The following is a 20,807-nucleotide window of genomic DNA, read 5'->3' on the forward strand; positions in this document are numbered from 1 at the left end:
TGGGCGTTTGTGTCTGTACCCTACTTCTGAGGACACGCATTTGAATAGAGAAGACAGCCTGATGCTTTTTATCGTGGGGGTATGAATGAGTTTATTATTTAGACAACAGGGGTGGCGTTTCTAGCTGTCTGATAATTTACTGAAATATGATTCAACAGATTTGTTTATCAGACAGCCCGGATCAGGGCGGATAATAGCTTTATCTTTTATTAAGGAGGCTGTCAGCAAGCATATCCATCATTTATCCTGGTGAGATTGTCTCAAACTGAATAATTCTCAAACAGATTTGTTATTATTGTCTGTCTGAATAGAGATCTAGCTAACGGGGAGGTGTCTGTACTAAGGGTGGTGAAACTATTTTACCTTACAACTTTACTATCCACTCATTTTTTACACAGTTTTATTAACTGCACCTATATAATTCACTCTCAACAATGCTGTATCTATTTTATTTCAATCCTGCAACAATGCATGAGAATGATAGTGTGTTATACTCAAATGTTTTTTGTTGGGTTTTCAACATTAACACATTATACAGTATGCTAACATTTTTATTTACATTAATTTTATTGATATTAATAATTATCTTTAATATTAGCTAATAACCTGACTAGCGCCTACCTGCATCCCCAACACCAAAAAAATTAAATATATAATAATAATAATAATAATAATAATACCACATATTATAAAGAATATAAATAAAAAATAAATGAGGCAACAAAAAACTCACATGGTAAAATAAAACAGCCTAAATAAATAAAATTGGTTCTGGTTATCAGTTATAGGCATTAAGTTATATTTCGTGTAGTGCAGACATTATTATTGTAGTCCAGGAATGATTGCCATACTTTTTGGAATTTATTGACTGAGCCCTGAGATGTATATCTGAGCTTTTCCAACTTCGAATGAACCCTTACCTCCTCAACCCAGCGTCTATGTGCAGTATAGACGTCTCATTCTATTATACAGAATGAGTCGTCTTGCTAAAAGCAACAAGAGAGATTCAGATCTCTATGACCAACGCTAAAAACTGCTACTGACTTGGTTCTGGTCTATGGCTTGTCACATATAGTGCTTCAAAGACCTCAGCCCAAAATGATCTCATATTTGGGCAGGCCCAAACTGAATGAATGAGGGTTGCTGGGTCTCGGTTGCACCGTTGACAAGTTGGGTGAAATTCTGGATGGAGTTGGGAAAGCCTATACTCCTGCACAGATGCAGTCTGTGAAATATTTTAAATTGTATCAAACTATGTCTGTTTTAAATGTAAAGCCATTATTTCCTCACAATAGCTCAGACCTCGAGGCACCGTGAGAGGATTCCCAAAAGATTAGATCAGCTGTAATAGACATTAAATTAAGCATTTTTTTTTTAATTAACAGTGAATTACACAGCCTTCAGCTGCATGCCTACAACAGATGGGAGGTTTGATGATATCAAAACTACAATGCTGGCAGAGACATGCTGAAACACTTTGAAATTACCTTATAAAACTCATATAATGATGGCTTAATTATCTTCTCAAAACCGATCTAATCTTCATTAAAATGCTTGTTATTGTAATCTTTACATTTATCTAAAGACCTCAAGCCTTTTCTGTCATTTCTGGTCAGTTTTAACATGATGTGATCAAAAATGATTCTACCAGCATGGCTGTGACCCAGGGGTCCCTCTGACGGCACTGCAGACATGCTAGACTTGTTTAATGTGGCCGAGGCAGCTTTATGGATGCCATCTATTCCACAGGCTCCCCCACCCCTCCTCACTTCATAGAGTTATTGATCGTAGTGCAGTTTACCCACACACACACACACACACACACTACTGTAGCCAGCCAAGCGCAGAGCCACATCTCTACAGTCAAGTACAGCATTTTAAGTGAAGCCAACAGGACGTAATAAGGCATGGAGAGCTCCATGTGCAGTCACACACGCTGGCCTCACACCCCTCAAGGAAAGAGAAATGACATATGGCTTATTGATTGAGTAAAACGCTGTGTATTTAAGAGTCACCAGACTGTCATCATATTCCATGTTGGAGAATGAAGACACTTGTTTATTATGGAGAAAGGAACCTGCCAAAATAATAAATAAATGTCTCCATAAATATCTAAATATGCCATTAAATATACCAAAAATAGTATTAGAAATAAATGTAGGCATTAATGAATTGATAAAATGTGACATACATTGATATTCCTCTTTTAATTTGCTTCTTTATTTATTTACCTTTACTTACCTTTGGTGTGCAGATCAGAGAAAAGAATACAGAATAAATAAGTTTGGGGAAATAAATAGGGGGGAAATACAAAGGGAAAAGCATGCAGAAATAATAATAAAAAATACATAAATGCATAACATTTAATTATTATAAATAAATACATTTAAATATAAATAAAAAGACAATGCTAAAAATACATTTCATTGTTAATAAAAAAATATTTAAATAACAAGAGAAAATGAAATAGAAGAGTAGATAGGGGAATTCGTACAAAGGTAAATAAATAAAGAAGCGAATTAAAACAGAAATATCAATTTATGTCACATTTTATTGATTCATTAATGCCTACATTTATTTGTAATATTATTTTTCGTACATTTAATGACATATTTATTTATTTATTGAGTCATTTTTGTTTTTTTATTTTGGCAGGTTCCGTCCTCCATAGTTTATTATGGGTCCTGTATGAATTTAAACTGAATTGTGACCATGGTTATTGATTTAACTCCATCATATAATGATCCATATTCTTCACAACGGAGCATTTGTAAGGAACTCTGCTTGTTGAAATTGCCACTTTTGGTGTAGCTGTTGAGGGTGGATTAAGACTTCACTGCCCTCTAGTGGTAAACTGAATCTACTACCAAGTGCTGACATGAAAAGGTCATGACAGTTTTGGAGGATAGTATAATGATAAAAAACGTTTGTATTGCATCTAGGGATTAATTTGTTTGTGAACCAGTGAAGGGATATGATAGACATTGCTTTGTATTTTAGAGGGACATCTGTATCTAAATGATGCCTGTTCATATGTTGTTGTTGTATTTTCAAATAATTTCAATGTATGCATTTCATGTGATGAACCTCAAATACTTCCAGCAAAGCATTCTCAATATTTATTTTCTGAGACTCATGATGAAAAAATCACCAAAATTTATGAAATGTAATGCTTGAGTTTTACGTGCTACAATGATAATACACACATTAAAGCATCTGCTGCAAATACAGCACAATTATGATGAACAAAAAAAAGGAAAGACAAAGTAAAGAAGAGATTATACAATCGCAAACATTGATATACAACTTTGGTACTTAGCTGCTATGTATTCCATGTCTCATACTTTATTCAGCATTGCTGAACATTACAAAATTAGCTGATAAATGTGTCAGATATCATTAGATAGCTGATCATATTGGCAAAATTTATATAAAATATTCTAAAAATATATAGCTCTAAAAACTCAAATGTAATCTCTTTCTAATCTATTGTATGGCCATGTGTATTCAACTCAAATATCCAGCAAGATATTACAAGTGCAAAAATATAAAACCTTTGTGTGCATACTGTATATAGAAAAGAAACGAAAAAAAAGGTGGTTCTTAAAACTAGGTAAACATTGCATTGAGAGTACTGGCATGGCATGCAGGTTTGCGTTTTTTGTATAGTGCATGAAGATAAGGCAGAAAACTGATATTTTTGTAGAACATTTCTATAATGTAGCACAGTGAGGTCACTGTTTCCTTTTCAGTCAGAACCCCCACAGAACTTCAGTAGGAGTTTCTTGTAGTCTCCTGATGTGTCTCCCTGTCAATGAAACAAATGCGTCAGCAAATTATTAGTCTCCCAAAATCATGTCAGAATCAGAATTTGCTTTGATGTAATGGTGCAGAACATAAACATAGTATGAGAAATTAAAATAAAAAATAAAAGCAAGTATTGCAAAATCAAGAAACATAAATATAGAATAGAAGAAAAATACAATATAAAAAAATACTATTAAAAAATATGTACAAGAAACATAAATATAGAATAGAAGAAAAATACAATATAAAAAATACTATTAAAAATATGTACAAGAAACATAAATATAGAATAGAATACAAATACAATAAAAATATATAAAATACTATTAAAAATAAATACAAGAAACATGAATATAGAATAGAAGAAAAATACAATAAAGATATTTTTAAAATACTATAAAATATGTATAAGAAACATAAATATAGAATAGAAGAAAAATACAATTTTTAAAAAATATTTACAAAATACTATAAAAATGTGCACTATTTTAAAAATGGAAGAGGTGTGCAGTTTTTAGAAGTGTGTACTGTAGTTGTTGCTTTTAACTCATCCATGCAGCTGTAGTGTTATTTGTATTAAGCACAATATATGATGAAGATACTTACAGAGATGTGCGTGTACAGCGACTTGCCGTAGTTTTTCACATACTCCTGGCGGATATCCAGCATGTCAACCTCAGAACGGGAGACCATGATCCGGATCAGGGTTGTGTCTTTGGTCCCAGCTCCCTGAAAACATGCGCACACACACAAATACACACAATGAGGGTGACAAAAATTAAATATTATGCTACACTTATTTAGTTATGTATAGAATATTACTATCCAACAAACACAGGATTTCTCACCTTCATGGACTTGTAAAGTCTCTCAGCAAAGTAGCCAGTTGTGTTCTTAATACACTTCACTGAAACAGAAAATACGTATCACCAACACAGGCACACTGTACTCATTTATTCATACTTTGTCTCCTTTTTTAAACAAACAAGATCACTCAATTACTATTAAGTGCACTGTAAAGAACACTTTCTAATATTCATCACTGCAAGGTGAGGATGATGAAGACAACAATACTTTCCTTAAGTGCCATCTGAAAAGTGACCTGTGAAAAATCAAGATATGCATACGCCAAAAGGATACAACAGGACGGCAATAAGCCAATTTAAAGCTGCATTAATCAATATTTTCATATTTAATGAAATTACTATGTGGACTCTCGTCGGTGTCACTCGTTTTGACGAACCTATAGAGGATTATCTGCAGCTCTACTGAGCTTTTAAGCCTGTTTGATCCCAGCATATTTACCGTCTACACATTTCCATCAACACAACAACCCACTGCCAGCAGCAGGCAGCAGCTGTTTTTAAGCAAACAAGCTCTGACGTGTGCTACCTGTCCAGCACCAAATGGCAGACAGGAAACCATAGCAACTAGCTGATGGAGAAAGTCGTACATCTAGCAGCTAAAGAGCGAGATATTTCTCTCAGGAATTGGTGGAGAGTCTAAGTCCAGCTTGTTTCTGGGGTTTTCTGCCCCCTAGTGGCGAGATATTGATAAATGCAGCTTTAATGCAAGTTGTATTTTGAAAAAAAGTAAATATAAAATCAGAAATGAAAACACTCTCCAGAAAAGTGAAATGAAACACAGCATCAAAACTAGGGATGTCACAATACCAGAAATTTAGTAGTAGATACCAATACCAGGGAAATTCCACAATTCTTGATACACAATCTGATACCACGGTAAAAACAAAACCAAACAACTAACACTTAGATCTAGTGCTAGGAAGTTAACCAGGTCATAATTCCTTCTCTAATATCTACTTTATATTGCTGTGAAAACATCTCCTTCAAACAACTGTATTTATTCAGGTTTCTCGCCAAAAAATAAATTTTACAAGAACATTTGAACACATCAAGATAATGTTATAATGTACCTTCGCCTAATACTCATTTTTTACTGAATAGAGCTTGAACGCATCAAAATGAAACCCAATGCAACCTCCATTAACGTTAGCTGTTAGCTCCGCAGGACTGTGCTGCCCACTGTCTGTTAACAGCTAACATTAACTGGCTCTCCTCCCGTCGATTTCAACATGGATGTTGTTCACAATGTAGCATTATTACGGAAAAAATAGTAAGTTAACAGTAAGTTAACTGGGTCTTTTCGGGCTTTAGACGTCGTTGGTCTCAAGTACCTATGGTACCTGCGGGACTGTAGAAAAACAAGTACTGTCACGTTTTCAGAATTTTGGCATTGACTTGATACTTAAGTATTGGTTCTCATGACATCCCCAATCAAAACCGAAGGCAAACATCCAACACTGCACTGCACACCACCTCACAATGACGACGTATAGACTCGGTGTGCGAAACCATTGGAAAGATTCAAATAAATCACATCTAAAAACAGGTTACTGTACCATAACCCTGAGAAATGTTGGCAAAAAAGAGGGGAGAAAAGAAATTATGTATTTAACAACACCTCTTCCCCCAGTAGTTTTGTTCAAAAGTGTATTAAGATAGCTGTAATGCAATATGAAATACAATGAGCATGGAAAATGTTAAATGGTTGAATGCAACATCAAACGTGTGCTGCAGACAGCCTGTACACTTGTCATTAGCTAATAATGTGAAGCAGATTCTGACTCTTGCGTTACGTAGGTGTGACCCATCTAAGACTAAACTTGAATAGGTGTGCGTGTATTCTTACCCACTGCCAACATGCCACTCTCAAGGTCTCCGGACATCTCCCTGCTGATACTCTTCTCGATATCCCTGCCGCACATCTGCTGGTACTGAATAAACACTACACACACAAACAGGTACCCACACACACAGACACCATTAGTAATATAGCTAACAAGGTACTAAAGTTGCATTTGTGGCCAGATTCTCAATTATCCTTTAATGTGTTTTAAATGTTGAACCATATGTTAGATTATGCTTGTGAATATGTCTCCATAGAGAATACCTGCTCTGAGATGGGGTATGCTCCTGGCGCACAAAATAGCATTAAACTTGGACTCGTCTGTTCCCAGCTTGTTTTCTCCAGCAGCGTACAGGGACTATAAGGAGAACAGCAATGTGTACCGATCAATGTCTTTGCAATCAATACAATATATAGAGAACTACACAAGGGGCAGATAAATCAAACATTAATTATGAATGAGAGTGAAGCAGACTTTACCTGAGCATCTTGTTTAGCCAGAGAGATGTCAACATTCGGTCGTTCGTCGCGATTACCCTGCAAAACACAGAACAGCATATTCCTAATTAGATATGAAAGTAGTAATTTAAAGTTTTTATTAGTACAGGTAATTAATATGTATCATATCTGTACCTGAGCGAGAGAGATCAGGAGCCTGCGGAAGTGGCCTGATGTATCCCCACTAATGGCATCCTCCAGTGACTTCTTGTTTTCTGAAATGGCAAAAAAAAAGTAATGGTACAAACAATCAAAACACATAAACAAACACAGACCACAAATACATGGGTTCAATACAAGTATATAGGTTCAAGCAATAGTAACTTCTGAAGGCTTATAATGAATATTTTTGGATTGAAGATGGTAATAATCTGAATATTTTCTTTTTACAGCATCTTTAATCATGTAACAAACCTTGTGCACCAGCGTTCAAATCATAAAGCAGAAAAATTCTTCACTGAAAATAAGACTGATATACTAGCAGCTTTTCAGGCATAGTACTGTGAGTAGGGTGACAACTATGGAGGTCAGAACCTGCCAGAATAAAAAATAAAAATTAATAAATGACTCAATAAATAAATATACCATTAAATATACCAAAAATATTAAAAATAAATGTAGGCATTAATTAATAAAATGTGACATATATTGATATTTCTGTTTTAATTTGCTTCTTTATCTATTTACCCTTGTATTCATTCCCCAATTTATTTACTCTTCTATTTAATTTTCCCTTTTATGTATTTATTTTTGTTAACTATGACATGTATTCATTTCTTTTTGCATTTTTTTTTAACTTTTTTTTATTTATTTATTTATTCATTATTAAATTTTATGTATTTTTATAGTTGTTTTAATTTCTGCACGCTTTTTATTCCCCCAAACTTATTTATTTCTGTATTCTTTTCTCTGATCTGCACACCTGTACCGTTCTGAGAATGCATGACCAAAGGTAAATAAATAAAGAAGCAAATGAAAACAGAAATATCAATGTATGTCACATTTTATCAATTCATTAATGCCTACATTTATTTCAAATATTATTTTTGGTACATTTAATAGCATATTCATTTATTTATTTATCGAGTCATTGATTTTGGCAGGTTCCGTTCTCCCCAGACAACAAACCAACTTACTGGCAAGGGAAACTAGGATACTGTAGATTACTACATAAGTATAAAGAAATAAAACAGCAAACAATGCTGAGCAATTAAATAAAAGAATAAATCAAAATGAAGAATTAAAAATTGAAAATGTTTTTCTGTAGCTGCAGTTATGAAACCTTGATTTCAGTTTATTATTGACTAAAAAGGTACTAAGTAGTAGTACTAAATTAGTAATAAATTACGTTGTGTGCAACAGATTGCTAGCCAAAACATCTGCTTTAACAAATTTTTATGGTGGTACCCAAATCTAGATAGACTGAGCTTAACCACTAATGCAATAAAACACTTTCAATGATGCTGTGTGATAAAGGAGATCACAACAGTAGGGTAAAGCAGTCCATTAACCGCCCCGGGGCATCTCACCTAGTTTGTATACACGGGTTATCTCCTTGATTTCAGCGTTGGAGCGAGAAGACAAGATCTCTATCAGACAGCCTTCATCGGTTCCGGCTCCCTGTTAGGAAGACAGAACAATGATGACCTGACAACCTCATCCTCTGGCCCTGTAGGAGCCAGCCTGTTTATTTTTGATTAGGGAATCTTCATTCAGACCTAATAATGAGACGTATGCAAATATTTTTACAATGCATAACCACATTATAACCTGGAAATACTGAGAGCAATTGATCAATTGTTCCTGAGCACTTACCTTTATGGCACTGTGGAGCTCAGAGGCATCAAACTGCGCTGGGGTCTTCAACGTGGCCATGACCATCTTCCTAAAGTCTCCAGACAGTTCTGAAGTCAGGTCCTTAACCAGATCCTGAAAATGGAAACTCAAAACCATCATTAACTGCTGTTGTGAAAAACTTAATACAAGAGGCTATGTGGCATAGCTATAATGGGCTCTGAGGACATCCAATCCTCTCTCCATTTTACTGGCAGCACTAGCACCTGTTGTCTGCTTGTCACCACTGCGTAATGCTAGTAGAATGCACACTGAGCCACGTATGATTATATATTGAGAGATGGTGTTCGTTTTGTAAACATTATTTATGTTAAGTAAATACTCTCCAAATGGAAAATGGCATCAGGGATCACATAAACAACATATAAACTCAATAAGCAGCACAAACAGAACTGTTACCTTCCCGTAGGACGTTTTGTAGGCTTTGAGCAAAGGCACACGCTGCCTGTTGGAGCGACTCCCCAGCAAGTCGATGATGGCTTGCTCATCAGTTCCTGCACAGACAAGACCACGATGTCAAATCAGAAAGACATCACACATGAAGAAACATGTCTAAATTCCAATTTAAAACATTTCATAAGAACTTAGTGGGGATGCACCAATATCGGATATCGGGCCGATACTGACTCAGATAGTTGGGTGGGATATCAGTGACAATGGGGCCGATCTATTCAATTCAATTCTATGTTTGTATTCTATATACATTATGAACTGGCATTTCAAGTCCTGTTTAAGTTTTGACCAATTTGTTGCTGCATTAAAAAGATTTACACCTGAATTGTAATTCCTGTTAATTTTGAAGATTACTGGTGTATGATTTATTATTTTACTAAGAAATAACAATTCAGTAAATGAATGTCTATGTATTTATTTGTTACATTTTGTCTTACAAAGTTAGGAAAGTAACGTTTAAGACGAGCCTTATGTTGTCTTACATATAAAAGAATCCCAGTCACTAAAAACAGTGATGCATACAGCTTGTTAATTAAACACTGGGATTGAATTGGTACTCGGTATCAGCTGATACCCAAAGTCCAGGTATCGCTATCGGGACAGAAAAAGTCACATCACTAGTACTTGAAAATGACAAATATCTTTCTAAATACAAAAGCTATAATCTAAAAAAAATTAAGGCTATTCTCGACTAAAGAAAGTCTTTAATAATTAATAAGGGGCTGCCAAGAAGAATACAGATAGAACACAACATCAAGTGAATCATGTGTATCCGGAGGATATCATTAAGCTCTCTGCCCAAAGCACTCACCAAAGCCCTTCATGGCCTTCCTCAGGACCTCACAATCTCTAAGTGGGTCAGCTCCAGGGAAGTCCTTGATTGTTCCCCTGAATCCTCTCTGAGATAACAATACAGAAATTTCCGCAGTTCAAAAGTTCAATCTGTTTCAGACATTACACTGTAAATGTATAAAAGTGTGTGGGTAATTTAACACATAAAAACAGAGGGCCATAACAGGGCAGATATTTATTTTTTGAAACCTCTAGGGTCAAAAAGTATTTCCAGTGTTTCTTACATTGACAGCTGGAGCTATTGGCATGCCTCCTCCTCCTCCTCCTCCGTAGGCTGGCATGGATGGATTTGGTGAAGGGACCTTTGGGTAACCTGGCATAGGTGCCGGTGCTCCTCCATAACCAGGCATGGGTGGGTTGGGCGATGGTGCACGAGGGTATCCGGGCATTGGCTGGCCAGGCTGACCAGGGTAGCCCATCCCTGGGCCTTGGGGGTGTTGCATGCCTCCTCCTGGCTGTGGGTACAGGCCATATGACTGTTGGTTAGGCATGGGGGCACCATACCCGCTAGGCTGAGCGGCAGGTGGGTACCCCCCAGGGGCTTGGGCGAACATGGACGGGTTTTGAGGATAACCCCCAGAGAACTGGTTGGCCTGTGATTTAGAAAGATTGGCATCCAATAATATGTGTACAGAAGTTTGAAGATTATTTCATGCAAAGCAAAAGGAGCTGGTCACACCTTTTTTGGATTAGATTTATTTATCATATTTATAGAATTAATCCACATTTAACTCATTTCCAAGTAAATGCCCCTCCATCCCGATTCTAACTTCAGAGGAGAAACTGAAGTTAACGTTCCAGATGTTTTCAACTTCTTCCAGTTACACTATGTACAAGTATCCAAAGAAAGTGTGGCCGTGCTATATAATAAGATGGAAATTCATATATCTAATAACAGAGAAGGAGAAAACAACATAGACAAGACACTGACTCAGAAAAGTAAAAAGGATTTAAAAAAGTCGCATTAGATTGATGGGTTTAAGAAGCATGAATAAGAATGAAGTATGTGACGTGCAAGAGACCTAGGAAAAGAAGCTGACAGAGAAAATGGTGATGCTGAGGATTTTAAGTCGCAGACGTTTGGAAAAGTCTTACCGTAACTCAAAGGATGTGATATCCCATGAATGGCTGTGTGATTAATTCTAACTGGAATATTCAACGCAGTAATCTGATGACGTTGCATTACACATATATTTAGAATTTTCAGGGTGCAGGGGATTTTTTTAGGCTAAACTTACCATGCCAGCGTTGTATCCAGGATTGGATAACTGGTCAAGACCAATGGACGGATATCCACCAGCAGGGCCACCTCCCCAGCTGCCTGCAGCACACAACAAAGACAGAGCTGTTCAGGAAAGTTGAGGATTCATCTAATCTAACTATAAAGACGTGATGTGTCAAATTTGGTGCGATTTGGACACGCGACAAGTTGAACGTTTTAAAATTTTGAATAATCAAGCACACAGCGCTCTGTGTGCTTCAGGGCTCTGCTGACTGAGACAAACATGTCGTCCACACCGGGCAGACCGCAGCTCCGTGCTCTGTACGAGCACGAGCCCCTGACAATGCTGCAAGCAGCAATACTTGGAGCCTACTGGGAGCCGAGCAATCAATCTGAATGGCTGTGGCTCACTGACTGCCGTTCACTTTACAATCAAACTCTTCTTCGTTTCCCTGAGTCAACACGAACGGATAGCCAACTGGAAGCAGAATCGAATCGAGTGTTTTACACCGGTGTGACCGTGAGTAAGTTGCAACCTGTGTGTGATTTTTCCCCGTGAGTAAGACGGTATTTCCCCAGTGACAGATTGATACTAACTTATAACACTAGGGCCGGGACGATACACCTGTCACCCGATTCGATACTATCACGATGCTCGGGTGCTTATTCGATATGTATTGCAATTTTTATGTAGCGTCGGCCAATTTGACCACGAAGATGCGAGTGGCGGCTGGCTTGACCGCACGTTACCGCAATACGATAACGTTAGCTGTCCATGACAGAGTTAGCATGCAGATTTAGCCATCATGTCTAGCTCTGCTTTTCCTGGTAATTTGTGAAACCCAAAGTGTTTCCATACTTTACTGAATGTGTAGTGTTTAGCACTTTGGATTTAAAATGTGCAGGTCGTATCCACGTGGACCCTGCGCCATTTTCTACTTTCTAGTTTCGGCTAGCAGCTGCGTTTGTGTGTTTTGGTTGACAGATACGGAACGGATAAAACGTTACTCATACTACAACAATAAAAGCAGTAACTTCCTTCTACCTCCGTGTAGACTCAAATGAAGCAAATATATATTGATTCTGGCATTAAAGAATCAATTTCAAATCGTAAAAAAAAAAAGTTGCGATACATGGGTGGATCGATTTTCTTTCCACCCCTATATAACACTACTGTAATAATGTTACCGCCAGCAAAATACTTCCGCAGTGGTTATGTCAAAGCAAGAAACTATTTAGAAATCGCCTCCGCTAAGTGTATTTCACTGATGTTTTTGACCGGGAGTAACCGAGACCTGGGTGTTCTGAGCTGGCATTTTTTGAACAGGCACTGAAACTAGTTGTGCTACTAAATACCGGAAAAATATTGAGAATATTAGACAAAGACAGGAATGACCCGTCTAAGCAGAACTTCCTTTTTCTCACTTTCCAACTAGTTTCCGTGTAGGTGACATAGAGCTGGACAGAGAATGGGAGTACTATGTGAAAGATGGACTGTGGGACTTCCTTGTCTTAGCAACAGCAGAGGTCTGTTTGTTTTTGAGGGAAAAAAATTCCACTCTGTTAACTATACGTCTCGTGGTCCCTTCTGCCTGCAAACACAACATAACTGACTCACCCTTTCTGAGACAGAATATCTTAGCCTTACTCAACACTCCGTTTCACTTCAACTTATCTTTTCTGCACATACTTTTAAATCATCTATTGGGATGATTGTGTTGCTCTGTATGTGCTAGATGAGAATGTAGGCAGTTTTTCGCTAATATATTTTACAAATGTCAAACTATTCCTTCAACAGTGTGGCTTACCTTGCGGTGGTGCCTGTGGGTAGCCTCCAGCCTGTGGTGGGTAGCCTCCAGCCTGTGGTGGGTAGCCACCAGCTTGTGGAGGGTAGCCTCCTGCCTGCGGAGGGTAGCCTCCAGCCTGTGGAGGGTAGCCTCCTGCCTGTGGAGGGTAGCCACCAGGTTGAGAAGGGTAGCCGCCTGGCTGCTGCGGGTAACCTCCAGCTTGGGGAGGGTAAGCTCCAGGCTGAGGTGGGTAGCCGCCGGGTTGCTGTGGAGGGTAACCCCCAGGCTGTTGGGGGTATCCACCTTGCTGAGGGGGGTATCCAGGGTAGCTCATGGCTTTAAGAAGAAAAACAGAACTGTCAATCAAACAGCTGCCAAACATGACCTATGATAATAAAATGTAAGAATCATCTTGTGCAGCCACATAGACAGAAAGGTATTGCATCTGTTGATAAAGGGCAATTAAAAGAAATAACACTACGCTGTTTATGGCACCCGTAAAACATATTGAATATATTGACATAGCTACAAGAGACTTGAAAACCTGTAGCTTTAAACCTGCCCCTCCTCGGCCTCAGGGCAGATATGACCAAGACATGAAAAATATGAATTTTCCAGAAGTGGTGCACAAAAATATAGTAGAAGTATAGAGTTTGTTGTTATATTGGACATACAATACTAGGTGGCTTTGTAGGACAAGTTACTTGACTAAGTGTAGTGCTTTACTCACTAGTCTTTGCTTTTGGAAGCAGCAATGGCAGTGTCAGTGTCACTGCAATCTAATGAATTGTGAAAGTCTTCACTCCGGGGACTTTGGATCACAGACATTTTTAGTGGTGGGGTGGAGAGGAAACTTTCTTTTTGGTTAAGCTCAGTATGAAAAGCCTGTGTTCAAATATGTCTGCTTGTTCCATGGTAAGACTGACTTCAGTGGACTTTGTGGAACAGTCCTCTCTGTTTTGCATTTTATGCACACAGAAAAAAAAACAGACGTTGCTGTGTTTGACTAAGCATACAGAGCAGGAAAGCTACCAGGTAGCTCCCCTGTAAAATACAGAGGTCAAATCCAAATCAAATGAGATATAGAAGCATTTAGTAAATACAGCATTTATTTAATTTTGTAGGGCAAAAATCATCCAGGCACAATGACTCTGGATTTAACTAATACATAACTACTTTTAACCTCTGAACTCTTCCTCATCATGCCCTTCTGCTTATGTCCAACACAGTAGCACTGTAACACTGATGCTGGCTCAAACTCAAAGAGTGCCTGTAAACATACTTCATCACACATTTCATCAACTGTGACCTGACAAAACCACAATGCACAGCTGCAACACCAATGCACAGCTGCAACACCAATGCACAGCCATATTTGCTTAGGGAGTTGGCGTGCTAGTAAAGATAATGTTTGTTTCAGGGTCAAAGGTTTTACAAAAAATAAAAAATAACCAAATTACCACATCCTAAGGTCATATATACAAGATTTCACAGAGCGGAGGAAAACAACCAATCAGAGCCGAGCTGGAGCCTTGCCGTCTCTGAGCAGCTGTCAATGACTCTCGAACTCCGATCGAACGGTCAAACTAGGCAGCGCTGATCAAATATGAATCAATATTCCGCTAAAGTATTACCTATTTCTGGCATAAAATGTTTTCAGAAACATCTTGTAGTGTACTGTTTTGCTGTAAAATGAGAAAGTTTGTGACCCGGCAGCCGGCATGTTGAGATCAGTTGAGGAAATACCAAGCACAGCACACCAGCTGGAGCAAACTTTCTCATTTGACAGCTAAACAGTACACTACAAGATGTTTCTGAAAACATTTGAAGGGAGAAATAGACATTACAGTAACAGAATATTGATTCATAGTTGATCAGCGCAGCCCAATTTAACCATTTGATCAGAGTTTGCGAGTGATTGACAGCTGCCTCTGTTGAATGAACAGCCAATAGGAACGCTCTCTCTCTCTCTGAAATGACCTGTGATTGGCCAAAGTCTCCCGTCTTGGGCTAGATATTTTAAAGCCTGAAAACAGAGCCATGAGGAGGTGCAGAAGTCTAGTTTTCTCTCAGAACACTTGAATTACAATATGCTGAAACATTATTATGGAATTTTTTGCCCAATGATGCCAAAAACATTCTGCCTACTGCAGGTTTAATGTCAGGGCCTCAACTAAATCAACAAAAGTCAACAGGGACACTCAAAGTAGTCAGTAAGGTGCAACTACTCACCTCTGTCCCTGAATAAACAAAACACCTCTAACCACCCCCTGTTTCTCACACAGCACTTTTTCAACACCTATAGACTAACAAATGTTATTAATGATACAAGTACATGCCATCATATGGCTGCAAGATAGTCTATTAAATTGTTTTATTTTATTACCTGATGTGGTAGAATATGTATTACAGTAACAGGATATTTGGTGTTGGGGTGCTAGTAAAGATAATTATTGTTTCAGGGTCAAAGGTTTTGCACAAAAAAAAAACTACAACATCCTAAAGTCTTACAAGACTGTTACTATTGGCTGACATCTTGAATCTCCTGTCTTCATCTTGCTCCATTATGTTGGACTGGGCTGGGCGTGTCTGCTCACTCGCTTTAAAACTTAGGAACATTTCTAGTTTTATACTATTTATTATATTTATGTTGCTTAGTGAGTACACTGCACTTAAGAGTTTAACACTGTGCAGATTGAGTTAGTCAACTTGGCTGTAATAGGAACTAAAGTTTCTTCTGAACTTTGCGCATGCTAAGATTAATGCTTCAGGCCTGTATGAACAAATCTCCTGTACTAGAGCTCATTACCTCCAAAGCCAATTTACATAACAAGACTAGACCAGCCGTCGCTTGAAGCCTGCTTAACTTAACGTCGGAGCTTAGCTAGCGAGCAGGCTAACCATAAATAAACGAACATGAATGCCAGCAGCAAAGTGAAGCTGCGACCAAGACGAGCAGCCTTAAAGAGTCTCTGAGCTACAGAGCTAAAGACGCCTCTCTGGGAGCCGAGCAGTAACGCTGGCAGCCTGACGACAGCGGTGAGAAGAGCGAAACCACTCCACACATAGACGCTACTTAAACCAAATATAACTTATAATGTATCATTCGTTATTCTAGCTTGGCTCGTTTGAGTATTTAGTTTGGTTTTCGCACTTACTTTATTTAGTCTGCTTGTTGTAGATCTCTTCCTGGAGGACGTGTTTCTGTGACCAACAGCGGTGTTGACTGTACTTAACTAACAGGAATGGGTGGGACTCATAGTTTCCATATAAGGAACCCACCCATCGTTGACTGACAGCAGTCCTCTCACCATGTGACAACAACAAGTATGCGTTCTTCATAGCTAGACATACAGTGTGTTACATAAAGAGGGAACATGTATGACATGATGGAAAATGTGTCATCTAGTGTGTCACAATAGGTTTATTATTATTTCACAGGCGTGTTGCTGCCTAAAAATAAACCACCTATCGATTCGTTTTTGCTGACACACATTTACCAACTCTTAACAATCTGATTAGATTCATAATAACAATTATTAAAATAATATATAATAAATAATAAAAATAATAATAATAATAACAACACTATCAATACTACTACTGATAATAATAACGGTAATAATAATATAGACTTTAATAATAAGAAGAATAGTAAAAATAATAATACGTTTCTATTTGAATGTATGTTTTTCTAATGGACTTTGAGTCTGTCAATAAAGATAAACTAACTAACCATAATATTATTAAAATAATAATAATAATAACAACACTATTAATACTACTACTGATAGTGATAACAGTAATAATAATATAGATTTTAATAATAATAATAATAATAATAATAATAGTAAAAATAATAATACTAAGTTTCTATTTGAATGTATGTTTTTCTAATGTACTTTGAGTCTGTCAATAAAGATAAACTAACTAACCATATTATTATAATAATAATAATAATAATAATAATAATAATAATGATAATAACAACACTATTAATACTACTACTGATAATAATAACAGTAATAATAATATAGATTTTAATAATAAGAATAATAGTAAAAATAAGAACAATAAGTTTCTATTTGAATGTATGTTTTTCTAATGGACTTTGAGTCTGTCAATAAAGATAGACTAACTAACTAAAATAATAATAATAATAATAATAATAATAATAATTGTTTTTTATAAATCTAATCAGATTGTTAAGAGTTGGTAAATGTGTGTCTGTGTGTCAGTAAACACAAATCAATAGGTGGTTTATATTTAGGTAGCAACACACCTGTGAAATAATAGACCTATTGTGACAAACTAGGTGACACATTTTCCATCATGTCATTCATGTTCCCTTTATGTAACATATGTCTAACATTTCTCAAATGTCTACATTTTAATGTATGTATTGCTGTTTGTGTTTTATGTTTTTCTAATGGACTTCGAGTCGGTCAATAAAGATGAACTAACTCACTAACTAACTATAATAATAACAATAATAATAATAATTGTAATAATAATGACAATAATAATATTCATAATAACATTACTACTACTGATAACAGTAATAATAATTATAATCTTAATAATAATACTTTTAATAAGAAGAGGTATAATACGAATAAGAATAATATTAGTAATAAGAATACCAATAATAATACGTTTCTATTTTAATGTATGTATTGCTGTTTGTGTTTTATGTTTTTCTAATGGACTTCGAGTCGGTCAATAAAGATTAACTAACTCACTAACTAACTATAATAATAATAATAATAATAATAATAATTGTAATAATAATGACAATAATAATATTCATAATAACACTACTACTACTACTGATAATAATAATAGTAATAATAATTATAATCTTAATAATAATACTTTTAAAAAGAAGAAGTATAATACGAATAAGAATAATATTAGTAATAAGAATAATAATAATAATACGTTTCTATTTTAATGTATGTATTGTTGTTTGTGTTTTATGTTTTTCTAATGGACTTTGAGTTTGTCAATAAATATTAACTAACTAACTATGATAATAATAATAAAATGTTGTGTATTATGTATATTAATGAGTATATTATATGACTGTATATTACATACCTCCACATCACTGGTCCTACCTTTGCAAGAAGATTATCCTGTTAGGAATTACACACCTGTACTGTTTGTGTGTGTGAAGGACATTTGCCACAAGAGGGAGCCCTTTTTAAAGTTTTCTTCACATCACACTGGCCTGACTGCCATCCTCAGGTTGGCTTGGAGGCTGGGACATGCATGCTCAATAGAGGGCCTGAGAGAGGCCTGGGGCTGGTGTTGAGATGCTGATTTTATTGATTGATTTGATTGATCGTGTCTTCTGCTTATTCACCCATGATCCAGCGTTTCTGTTGTTGCACACATGCAGGAATATTTTCCAGGTGGCTGATCAACATTAGTGACAGATTTTGGAAATTAGTTAGCTATAAGTGAAACGCTGTTAAGAGAGGGTCGTACTGTAAAGGACAGAGGGTGTCGTATCCTGTACAGTTTGAAAAGCCCCCCGAGACAAAATTTGTGATTTGTGATTTTGGGTTATACAAATAAACTTGACTTGATTTAACTTAATTTTAGGGCCTTTACTAGATTAACATAAATCTGCAGGGACACTTCAGATATTAGTCAGTTAGGTGCAACTACTCACCTCTGTCCCTGAATAAACAAAACACCTTTCCCCACTCCTCTCTCTCACACAAAACACTTTTCAACACCTAGAAACAAACAAATGTTTTTACAAGTAATTAAGTAATACATAATACATAATACATAAAGCTCAGACATAATATACTAATTTGTATTTTATTAAAGCAACAGTGGGTAGAATTTTTATAACGGTCACTATATCCTGACAGTAGTGCATGAGACAGGTAATCTGAAAAAAATCATGTTCCTCTGTGTCCTCCGGTGCTCATAACGGCATCTGAAAGATTTCACAGACTGGAGGAAAACAACCAATCAGAGCCGAGCTGGAGCCTTGCCGTCTCTGAGCAGCTGTCAATCACTCACAAACTCCGATCAAACAGTCAAACTAGGCAGCGCTGATCAAATATTAATCAATATTCTGTTACTGTTTTACCTATTTCTGGCATCAAATGTTTTCAGAAACATTTTGTAGTGTACTGTTTTGCTGTAAAATGAGAAAGTTTGTGACTTGGCAGCCATGCTGAGATCAGTTGAGGAAATACCAAGCACCGCCCACCAGCCAGAGCAAACTTTCTCATTTTACAGCTAAACAGTACACTACAAGATGTTTCTGAAAACATTCAAGCAGAGAAATAGGCATTACAGTAACAGAATATTGATTCATATTGGATCAGCGCTGCCTAGTTTGACCATTTGATCAGAGTTTGCCAGTGATTGACAGCTGCCTCCGTTGAATGAACAGCCAATTGGAACGCTCTCTCTCTCTGAAATGACCTGTGATTGGCCAAAGTCTCCCATCATGGGATAGATTTTTAAAGCCTGAAAACAGAGCCATGAGGAGGTGCAGAAGTTTAGTTATCTCTCAGAACACTTGAATTACAATATGCTGAAACATTATTATACAATTTTTTGCCCAATGATGCCAAAAACATTCTGCCTACTACAGGTTTAATGTTAGGGCCTCAACTAAATCAACAAAAGTCAACAGGGACACTCCAAGTAGTCAGTAAGGTGCAACTACTCACCTCTGTCCCTGAATAAACAAAACACCTTTCACCACCCCCTGTTTCTCACACAGCACTTTTTCAACACCTATAGACAAACAAATGTTATTAATGATACAAGTAATAGATAGATAGATAGATAGATAGATAGATAGATAGATAGTAACTTTATTGATCCCGAGGGAAATTCAAGTTTCCAGCATCACAGTTCCATAGTGCAAAACATGTTAGTAAAAAGGCAGTATAAAAGTTAGTAGTGCAAAGTACAAAGTAAAAAAAAAATATACCAGATATAAAAATACAAGGAGATGAAGAAAACTGTTAAAACTGAATATAGTGCAGGGTAACAACTGTGATACATGACTATTAAAAAAATGAATATAGTGCAGAAGAGACTGTTAAAAATGAGTATAGTGCATCATATAGTATAGTGCATCATATGGCTGCGAGATAGTCTATTAAATTGTTTTTATTTTATAACCTGATGTGGCAGAATATGTATTAATATTTATTAATCTAAAATATTGAATATTGGTGTATTATGTTTTGTGATACTGTATCAATTCTCAAAAACACTATATAGTGCTACCACGTTGGATGTTAGTGATATTGGATGTTAAGGGACTGTCAAATGCAGATCGCACTGTTCTGAGTGCATGAAAAAGATTTTATGTATATGGTGGTGTCTTCTTCATGCTATGACAGTTTTCCAAAAATTTGATTTAAAAAAAATCGCAATATATCACCTTGCTAACAGTATCGCAATATATATGTATTAATCTCCTGGTAAAGCTGAGATGTTGATTTTAGGAGCTATAGAACAGCCAGATGAACCATTTGTCTCCTCCAGTGTGGCCAGTAAATTAATATTCATGAGAGCCGGACGCTGATTGGCTGACGTCCCCCGGTGACGCAGAGCCGTCCTCATTACATATTCAAAGC

At 36.6% G+C, this 20,807-nt stretch overlaps 1 protein-coding gene across 2 annotated transcripts; it reads right to left on the reverse strand.

Annotated features, from left to right (window-relative positions):
• Positions 1-3,096: 3,096 nt before the first annotated feature.
• Positions 3,097-16,493, reverse strand: anxa11a (annexin A11a). Of its 2 annotated transcripts, none has more exons than XM_037782635.1 (15): positions 16,341-16,493; positions 13,204-13,518; positions 11,412-11,494; positions 10,398-10,628; positions 10,133-10,220; positions 9,268-9,362; positions 8,830-8,943; positions 8,544-8,634; positions 7,150-7,229; positions 6,997-7,053; positions 6,781-6,874; positions 6,520-6,615; positions 4,656-4,714; positions 4,414-4,536; positions 3,097-3,808 (listed from the first exon to the last, which is right to left on the reverse strand). In XM_037782635.1, exons 2-15 carry the CDS (start codon positions 13,514-13,516, stop codon positions 3,749-3,751), a joined length of 1,584 nt encoding a protein of 527 aa, XP_037638563.1. In that variant the 5' UTR covers positions 13,517-13,518; positions 16,341-16,493; the 3' UTR covers positions 3,097-3,748. The 2 variants fall into 2 exon arrangements, with proteins under 2 accessions (XP_037638563.1, XP_037638562.1); XM_037782634.1 differs by having other exon boundaries at positions 10,398-10,766.
• Between the last annotated feature and the right edge of the window lie 4,314 nt (positions 16,494-20,807).

The sequence above is a fragment of the Sebastes umbrosus genome, chromosome 10 (assembly GCF_015220745.1).
Source record: "Sebastes umbrosus isolate fSebUmb1 chromosome 10, fSebUmb1.pri, whole genome shotgun sequence".
NCBI lineage: Eukaryota > Metazoa > Chordata > Actinopteri > Perciformes > Sebastidae > Sebastes > Sebastes umbrosus.

Excerpts from the sequence above, each read along its gene's own strand:
- anxa11a (XM_037782634.1), bottom strand. The coding sequence starts at position 13,516 with ATGAGCTACCCTGGATACCCCCCTCAGCAAGGTGGATACCCCCAACAG. Across the intron at positions 8,635-8,829 it reads AGCTCCACAGTGCCATAAAG|GGAGCCGGAACCGATGAAGG; the intron begins GTAAGTGCTCAG and ends TCTTCCTAACAG. Across the intron at positions 7,054-7,149 it reads TCCTGATCTCTCTCGCTCAG|GGTAATCGCGACGAACGACC; the intron begins GTACAGATATGA and ends TGTGTTTTGCAG.